The sequence below is a fragment of the Equus przewalskii genome, chromosome 26 (genome assembly GCF_037783145.1).
Source record: "Equus przewalskii isolate Varuska chromosome 26, EquPr2, whole genome shotgun sequence".
Taxonomy (NCBI): domain Eukaryota; kingdom Metazoa; phylum Chordata; class Mammalia; order Perissodactyla; family Equidae; genus Equus; species Equus przewalskii.
The window spans coordinates 37,441,161-37,450,367 of NC_091856.1; the positions used below are offsets into that span (position 1 = coordinate 37,441,161).

Below are 9,207 nucleotides of genomic sequence, written 5' to 3' on the forward strand. Positions count from 1 at the left end.
TAAAGGAGAAGAAAGTAGGAGCGTCTCCAGATAGTCGGCTGGTGCAGGAGAGAATTTAGCGATAGTTTGCAATTCTGATTAATCGCGTAGAAAATGACCTTATTTTGGGGGGCGGGATGGAGGAGAGTGGGTGAGGAGGCGCCCGGCCGCCGAGCCAGTCCACTGCCCCCCGGCTGCCGGCCTGCCGCCTAGCCACCACCTGATGGCCGGGCGCCGGCCCGCGGCCCCTGTGCCCGCAGGTGAGAGCGTGGAGCCGCCCCCGCCCCCGCCGCTGCACTTCATGTACGTGGCCGTGGCCGCCTTCGTGCTGCTCTTCTTCGTGGGCTGTGGGGTGCTGCTGTCCCGCAAGCGACGGCGGCAGCATGGGCAGCTCTGGTTCCCCGAGGGCTTCAAGGTGTCAGAGGCCAGCAAGAAGAAGCGACGGGAGCCCCTGGGCGAGGACTCCGTGGGCCTCAAGTTAGTGGACGCTGCCGTGGCCCCTGGGGATGCGGGGGTCCTGCCCCTCCTGACCCTGGTCCACCCCGCATGCTGAGTGTGGTCCTGGGGGCTTGGGGTGTGGGGTCTGGCCCTCCAGGCCACAGCCCACTCCGCTGCCGAGTGTGGTCCTGGGGGCTTGGGGTGTGGGGTCTGCTCCTCCCGACCATAGCGCACCCCACATGCTGAGTGTGGTCCTGGGGGCTGGGGGTGCGGGGCCTTCCCCTCCCGACCACGGCTCGCCCCACATGCCGAGTGTGGTCTGAGGCATTGGACTGCCGCTTAAGCCACGGCCTGGGGGGTTTCCTGGTGAGCCCCGCTCAGTCTCGCTTCCCCGACTTCTTACCCTCAGGCCCCTGAAGAATGCCTCGGACGGTGCCCTCATGGATGACAACCAGAACGAGTGGGGCGACGAGGACCTGGAGACCAAGAAGTTCCGGGTGAGTCGGGCAGGCTCCAGGGCGTCCCCAGTGTGCCCTGTCCCCGCCCCGGGCTCGACGTGACTCTCTACTCAACCTTCTTCGTTAGTTTGAGGAGTCGGTGGTCCTTCCTGACCTGGATGACCAGACAGACCACCGGCAGTGGACTCAGCAGCACCTGGACGCCGCCGACCTACGTGTGTCCGCCATGGCCCCCACGCCACCTCAGGGCGAGGCTGACACTGACTGCATGGACGTCAACGTCCGTGGGCCAGGTGGGTTCTCAGCTGGCCACCTGTACCGCCCCCAAGGGGCCGTCTGGCCAGGGTCACTGTCATCCAGCAGCTGGCACTTCCCTGACCCCATAGCCAGCCTGTTTCCCTCCCCTGAGCCCCCAGGGCCGCTGTTCTGAAAACCTAGTGTGGGGAACAAGGTGCACAAGTCCCGGGAATCTCTCTGCCTTTTAGCTGGCCCCCCATCGGGCTCTCTGAGCTCACTCTGCCCCATACATTAATTTTTTCTGACTGTGCCCTTGGAGGCTTGCGACGTATTGATTTCCTAACTGCAGTTTCTTACGTCACGTTCACTTGGCGTGGGTTGACGGTGAAGATCTCAGACAGGTTGGGAACGCAGCCACAGGGCTCTCCAGTGCCTACTGGCCACTTGGCAGCAGGACTTGGCTCTGCCCCTTGGGAAGCCCAGGTCGATGTCAGCCCTCTGTGCGCCGCGTCCACATGGCTGCCCGCAAACTCAGGACCGTCATCAGGCTCCCCAGGAGCCACTGCTGGAGGCCAGCCTTCCTGACTGAGTCCCCACCCCTGTCCCTGCCCTCACTACAGATGGCTTCACACCCCTCATGATCGCCTCCTGCAGCGGAGGGGGCCTGGAGACCGGCAACAGCGAAGAGGAGGAGGACGCGCCGGCCGTCATCTCGGACTTCATCTACCAGGGCGCCAGCCTGCACAACCAAACTGACCGCACCGGCGAGACCGCCCTGCACCTGGCCGCCCGCTACTCACGCTCCGATGCGGCCAAGCGCCTGCTGGAGGCCAGCGCCGACGCCAACATCCAGGACAACATGGGGCGCACCCCGCTGCATGCAGCCGTGTCTGCCGACGCACAGGGCGTCTTCCAGGTGGGCAGCTGCTGCTGTGCATGTGCCTTCCTGCTGGCCTGACCTGCCTGCCCTCCTCCTGGTCTGGGCAGGTGGCTGGGTCGTGTGGGTCCTGGAGCACTGATCCCAAGCACAGCCTAACAGGGACAGCTGGTGTCTTCATCCTCAGTCTTTGAAGTCTGAACGGGATGCAAGGGTATCAGACTCCATCCGTCGCCCTTGCAGGGGAGCCAGGCTGGAGGCAGTCACCCAGGAGGCCAGGGTGACCTGCAGGGGTGGGCAGGGCCTCCTCACTCCCTACCTAAGACAGGCTCCTGGTCCCACCGCGACCGCCCCTCGCAGCCTCGCTCCTCCCTCCCAGCCTTGGCCGGAGGCATAGCCTGTGGCGGTGAGAAGAAAGGTTTAGAGCTGCTGGCAGTCTGTAACCCTGGGGCTTTGGCCCTGTGGGGGGCCCAGGGCAAAGGTGGATTCAGGGATTTGATGCCTGGGTCTCCTGGGAGTGTCCATGGCAGAGGTTCCTTTTGCCAGCTGCTTCCCTGCTGCGAGTCCCCGGGCTCGGGGCAGCCCTGCCCTGCATGGACGGGCAGGTAAGATGGGACACAAATCAGAGGAGTCATCCCCAAGCTTTTAGCTTAATATTTTTAACGTGACATCCTTGTACAGAAATAAGTTGAGGTTAGCTGAAAGAAAACAGCCTGAACGAGCCCCCGGAGGCCGGCCTGGCTGCGTTTGCTGTGGCGGCTTTCTGGCACGTAGAAACGTGAATTCCCACGGCGCTGTGCGGGCATGAGGCCAGTCTTGCACGCTGCTTGGCGCCCGGCTTTTTTTCACCCACCAGCAACAGTGGCCGTCCTTCTCACCTGTGACCCCAGGCGCAGCAGCATCCGAAGGGCAGCCTGCACTTCTCCCGCGTGCCTGGATGGACGCGGTGTGGCTCAGCAGTTCCGAATGGGGTTCCAGCCTCAGGAGCCAGAGTTCAGGCGCTGGCTCTGCCCCCTGTGGCTGGGCAGGGACTTGACCCCTCTTTGTCCTGGGGTGGCCGTGGCAGCCAGGCCCACCTGAGAGTAAGGATTAGGTGAAGCCACACATGGTCACCAAGGGGGCTGGTCTGTGGGGGCAGTGCTGCCTGCGCTCTGCTCCGTGGCTGTCCAGTCTTGCTGGGGCCATTCAGACCCCCGGAGGGGCTTTGACCATGTCAGGCATCGGTTCCGGGCTCACGTTTTCCGAGCCTGAAGCCTTCCCTGTCACCCAGATCCTGATCCGGAACCGAGCCACAGACCTGGACGCCCGCATGCATGACGGCACAACGCCGCTGATCCTGGCCGCCCGCCTGGCCGTGGAGGGCATGCTCGAAGACCTCATCAACTCGCATGCCGACGTCAACGCCGTGGATGACCTGGGTAAGCCGGGCTGCCACCCAGCCCTTGGAGGATGGGCCCTTTGCCACCTGATCTGCCCCAACCTTGGCTCTGCTTCCCCAACACAGGCAAGTCCGCCCTGCACTGGGCCGCTGCCGTGAACAACGTGGAGGCTGCCATCGTGCTGCTGAAGAACGGGGCCAACAAGGACATGCAGAACAACAAGGTGGGCCAGGGGCTGGCGTGGGACTGGGGCGGGGCTGGTGAGTGACTTCAGCCAGTGCTGCTCCTTTCTGGCTGTGGGATCCCCAAGCCAGTGGTTTAACCCCCTGGGCCTCGCTTCCTAACTTATGAGGTCCTGGTGAGAACTCCCAGGCACGTCAGCACAGACCCCTTTGCTCGGTGCCTGTGCGCCATAGCTCTTTCCTGCCTTTGACCAGCGTTCCCTGCTCCCCTCCCGAGCGCAGGGCTGCCGCCACAGCAGGGCGTGCATCCCAGCACAGCGAGTGGTGAGGCTGCCCCTGTCCTATCCGTGTCACTGTGACCTGGATCTCCCCTTCTGTCCTTGGCTGTCACCAGGAAGGGTGCAGAGTGACGCTGGTGGGTTGTGGGGCTGGGTGCACTGTGAGGCCTACAGGTGTAAACATGAGCGGCTGCCTTCCTGCACGTGGACCCGCCCTCGCCTCGCTCCCCATTGCCACGGCCTGTCCCCTGAGGCTGAGGAAGCTCTTTCTTTCCTCCCCAACCCCAATCTGACCCCGCGGCTCCTGAGCCTGTCCCTGGGTTCCCCTGGGGACTTGGCACTGAAGTGCAGGTGCCCCACCTGTCCCGCCCCACACTTCATGAGCTCTGGTTGCATTTCAACCCGGGGTCTTCCTCCCTCCTGGGTGAGGGGGCCCAGCAGGTATTGAGCTCCAGGGGGTGCGGCTGGACCCAGGCTCCTGAGTCCCTGGTGGGGCCCCCACGTGACCCCGCCTTGGTTGGGCAGACTGCTTCAGAGACACAGGGATTGGCCGAAGGGCATCGGGGCCATGACCAGTGCCTTATGTGTACCAGGCAGGTACCATGAGGCCTCAGCCCTAACACAGCAGCCTCGCAGGGACATGTGGCATGTCTACTGTACAGACGAGAGGACTCAGGCCCAGGGAAGGAGCTAAGATGTCAGGGTCACTCCGGGGCCATCCAGATGGGGGCTTCCTGCCATAGTGCCCACAGGTGCTCTCAAGGGGTCCCAAAGCCCCTGAAATTGCTGCAGCATTTGCGTCTTGAAGTTTTGGAGGGAGAGAAGAGAGGCCACAGTTTGTTAGATTTCCACTGGGGGTCTGTGACTCCGCAGAAGTAAAGCCCTACTGAGTTAGGATATAGAGTCCCACAGACCACCTCTGCTTGGAGCTCAGAAGTATTTAACGCTCTATTTTTAAAAAAAGAAAAAGAAAAAGATTTATGCCAGGTAAGGGTAGGATGCTGGGAGAGGTCAACATGGGCTTCCTCCCCAGAGGTGAGGTGTGGGGGTCGAGCCGTTGGTCCCTCTAGTGACAGGACATTGGTGAGGGTGACGCCCTCATCTCCCCATGCCCCTTCCCCCAGGAGGAGACACCCTTGTTCCTGGCCGCCCGGGAGGGCAGCTACGAGACCGCCAAGGTGCTGCTGGACCACTTCGCCAACCGGGACATCACCGACCACATGGACCGCCTGCCTCGCGACATCGCGCAGGAGCGCATGCACCACGACATCGTGCGGCTGCTGGATGAGTACAGCCTGGTGCGCAGCCCCCAGCTGCACGGCGCCACGCTGGGTGGCACGCCCACCCTGTCACCCCCACTCTGCTCACCCAATGGCTACCTGGGCAACCTCAAGCCGACCGTGCAGGGCAAGAAGGCTCGCAAGCCCAGCACTAAGGGCCTGGCCTGCGGCGGCAAGGAGGCCAAGGACCTCAAAGCGCGGAGGAAGAAGTCCCAGGACGGCAAGGGCTGCCTGCTGGACAGCTCGAGCGTGCTGTCGCCCGTGGACTCCCTCGAGTCGCCCCACGGCTACCTGTCGGATGTGGCCTCCCCGCCCCTTCTTCCCTCCCCTTTCCAGCAGTCTCCCTCTGTGCCCCTCAACCACCTGCCCGGCATGCCCGACACCCACCTGGGCGTCAGCCACCTGAGCGTGGCAGCCAAGCCCGAGATGGCCGCGCTGGGCGGGGGTGGCCGGCTGGCCTTCGAAGCAGGGCCACCGCGCCTCTCACACCTGCCCGTGGCCTCCAGTACCAGCACGGTCCTGGGTCCCGGCGGCGGCAGTGGGGTTATGAATTTCACCGTGGGTGGGGCCACAGGCTTGAACAGCCAGTGTGAGTGGCTGTCCCGGCTGCAGAACGGCCTGGTGCCAAACCAGTACAACCCACTGCGAGGGAGCGTGGCGCCGAGCACCCTGAGCACGCAGGCTCCCGCCCTGCAGCACGGCATGATGGGCCCGATGCACGGTGGCCTCTCCGCCAGCGCCCTGTCCCAGATGATGAGCTACCAGGCCCTGCCCAACACACGGCTGGCCACCCAGCCTCACCTGGTGCAGACCCAGCAGCTGCAGCAACAACAGCAGCAGCAGCAGGTGCAGCAGCAACAGCAGCAAAACTTACAGATGCAGCAACAGCAAAACTTACAGATGCAACAGCAGAGCATGCAGCCGCAGCAAAACCTGCAGCCACCAAACATCCAGCCGCAGCAAAATCTGCAGCCGCAGCCGCCCCCGCCACACCTCGGCGTGAGCTCAGCTGCCAATGGCCACATGGGCCGGAGCTTCCTGGGGGGAGAGCCGAGCCAGGCAGACGTGCAGCCGCTGGGCCCCAGCAGCCTGGCGGTGCACACCATCCTGCCGCAGGACAGCCAGGTCCTGCCCACGTCGCTGCCGTCCTCGCTGGCCCCGCCCATGACCACCGCCCAGTTCCTGACGCCGCCCTCGCAGCACAGCTACTCCTCCTCGCCCGTGGACAACACCCCCAGCCACCAGTTGCAGGTGCCTGAGCACCCCTTCCTCACCCCGTCCCCCGAGTCCCCCGACCAGTGGTCCAGCTCATCACCCCATTCCAACATCTCCGATTGGTCCGAGGGCATCTCCAGCCCGCCCACCAGCATGCAGTCCCAGATAGCCCACATTCCGGAGGCCTTCAAGTAAACAGCCGGCGCCCCCGCGGGACCCCGAGCTTCCTTTCCCAAGGCCCGCTGGGGTGTTTGCGTGCGCTCCACAGACGCCGGGACCCACCAAAGGAGGTGTTTTTTTTTTTTTAAGAAACGTGTTTTTATACAAAATAAGAGAACACAGATTTTAATTTTTTTTTTAGTATTTATTTATGTACTTTTATTTTACATGGAAACACTGTCTTTTTATTTATATGTACTGTTTTCTATGGCACCAGGTAGAAAGTTTTATCTGTTCCAAGAAAATAAAGTAGTTCTCAGATTTTCCTTACATATTTGTAAAATATAAACAAAGATTCATGATTTATAAATGCCATTTATTTATTGATTTTTTTAAAATTCAAAATCCGAAAAGAAATGAGGTCAGAGAAAGGAGGTTTGAGCTAGCATTGTCCGAAAAGCTCCCGGGCTCTGGGGCCGGCTGTGATTTCCCCAGGCGCCCCCCACGCCCGCCCCGGACCCCCTCCTCCCAGCCTCCCCAGCCCCTGTGAGAAGAAACATCTAGAGACAGGAGAAGCCTTCACACCTTTGACACATGGGCTAATTTGCATCTAAAATAAGAAAGTAAGCTATAAAACGATGTGGTTTATATGTTGTGGTGTTCTTTTAATGATCTTTTCGAAAGGTGTTCTCAGCGCGTCGCAAGAGTCCGCTTTATGGTACAATCGTGAATCTTTGTCGCAGGCCCAGTATTAAGTAGTTGCTCTTTGCTCTTAGTGGTCTCTTTCCTTCCGGAAGCTCCTCTGCCCCCGCACCCCCCTGATGTTTAAGCCTCGTGTAGGATATGTCAGCAGTGTAGGGCCCACCTTGGACGCCATGTGGAGAGACCCTGCCCTTTCTGGGGAAGGACACTGCCTAGGCCACCCCGTTGGAGGCCCCAGCATCTCAGCTTGAACAGCGTCTCTGGATTCAGCAGAAGACGGACTGGCACAGCGGGGGCCTGGGCTCGGCTCAAGGACCCCACTGCTGAAGGGCCCTGTTTCCATAGGAGACTTGCCAGGGCAACCTCCATCGAGGCTTTGGGAAAACATGGCCGTGTCCGAGCTCGGTGCACAGAGGCTGCTCGTCCAGGGCCTGGCACGGCTTGGTGGGGTAGCGCGTGTGGGGTGATAGGCCTGCTCGTAGGTTTGGGGGGGCGTGCACCCAGGGGAGGAGCAGGTTCTGGCGGTATCAAGTACAAGCCTGTGGCACAGTCTGTAAATACATTTTTAAAGGTGGATTTTGTTTAAAAAATCTGAATGAACAAGTCTGTCGGGTCCTCCTGCTGAGGGATGTCAGAACGTGGCTCCGCCCACAAGCGAGGCCTGCAGCTGCTGGAACCCACCCTGAGGAGTGGACCTGGGGAGGGTCCTGCCTCCACCCGCAGCCTCGGCAGCTTCTCGGCCCTGGTGGGGGCGACACTATGCCACCCCTAGTGAGCATGACCGGACACGTCCTAACATGTTGATTCTTAATGTGTTTTATAAAATAGAGTGTAGTTTACAGAAAAAGAAAACTTTTTTAAAAAAAGTTATCTACATGCAAAACTGTAGGTAATGAAAATGATGTATTTTTTTTCATCTTTTTTTGTTAACTGATTTGCAATAAAAGTGATGCTGTTGGTCATCCAGATTTTGTTAAACTCGGCCACGGTGTTTGCTCACTTTCTGGGAGGGAGGGAAGGCCCTTCTCTGAGGTAACCAGGAGTCCTTCTGCCCTTTCTGGCGGAGAGCGATGGAGAGAGACCAGCCAGCCCTGGCCCACGGGTGCTGGGGCCACACTGTCTCTTCAGAAGTTCTGCCGGTGTCTCTGCGTCTGCCTGGGCCGGGCCCCGTGTAGGGACGGGGACACGGCAGTGAGCAGGGCTTGTGCAGCCCCATTGCAGGGGACTCGCATGTCTGGGGTGACGTAGCTATGGGGACACCAGGCGCTAGACTCTCCCACCTGTCTGGGCCACAGAAGGGTGAGGCATGGCTTACGCAGCCCAGGGAGCCCGCAGCAGGCAGGAGGGCCGCGAGGAGTGGCCTGGAGGCCACAGAGGAATCCAGACCCTAGCGGAGGGTGAAGGGAGCCACGGAAGCATCTGAGCAGAAGCACCGTGGGGTGACACAGTGAGTGGGGAAGGCTCCGCACACCCAACGGGGCCCTGGCTGAGCAGCACTGTTAACTCGGGAATCCTGAGCAGGGCCCTCAGACCCGGCTCCCTGCCAGGGACCCAGATGGGCCTCCCCTTCTCTCTCCCGCCTCTGCCTGTGCCTCTGCCTGGCCCCACCCCCAGGCCAGTGGATTCAAACCAGATGAAAGGGAGAGTCTGAAACCCCTTCTACTGCCCCGGGCCCGGCCTATCCAAGCACAGGTGTGAACACAAGGTTTCCTCACTGTGTTTGGATGCTTCGTTCCTGCCTGGCGTGGTGCTGGGCACCAGGACACGTGGACAGGACAAGAGTTTCCAGGAAATGGAAAAGGGCAAGTGGCCCAACTTTCACCTTCAGAGGGAGTGGACTCAGCCTGAATTCTGCCCAAAGAATTCCCAGCACCCTGAAATTCCACTCCTAGGTGTACGCCCAAAAGAAGTGAAAACTGTCACGAACAAGTCCATGTAAACACATGTTCACAGCAGCGCCGTCCACAGCAGCCAAGCGGTGGGAGCACCCCCAATGCCCGTCAGCTGATGGATGGATGAGCAG

At 60.8% G+C, this 9,207-nt stretch overlaps 1 protein-coding gene across 2 annotated transcripts in view; it reads left to right on the top strand.

The window, feature by feature from the left end:
- NOTCH1 (notch receptor 1) overlaps positions 1-8,162 on the top strand; it is a 49,213-nt gene extending 41,051 nt beyond the window's left edge. For both annotated transcript variants that reach the window (XM_070596355.1, XM_070596356.1), the window contains 7 exons: positions 240-456; positions 827-914; positions 1,003-1,168; positions 1,733-2,028; positions 3,260-3,407; positions 3,494-3,591; positions 4,953-8,162. In XM_070596355.1, the coding sequence (XP_070452456.1) occupies positions 240-456; positions 827-914; positions 1,003-1,168; positions 1,733-2,028; positions 3,260-3,407; positions 3,494-3,591; positions 4,953-6,518 (2,579 nt within the window). In that variant the 3' untranslated portion in view covers positions 6,519-8,162. The remainder of the gene's footprint in view (positions 1-239; positions 457-826; positions 915-1,002; positions 1,169-1,732; positions 2,029-3,259; positions 3,408-3,493; positions 3,592-4,952) is intronic.
- The last annotated feature ends 1,045 nt before the right edge of the window (positions 8,163-9,207 follow it).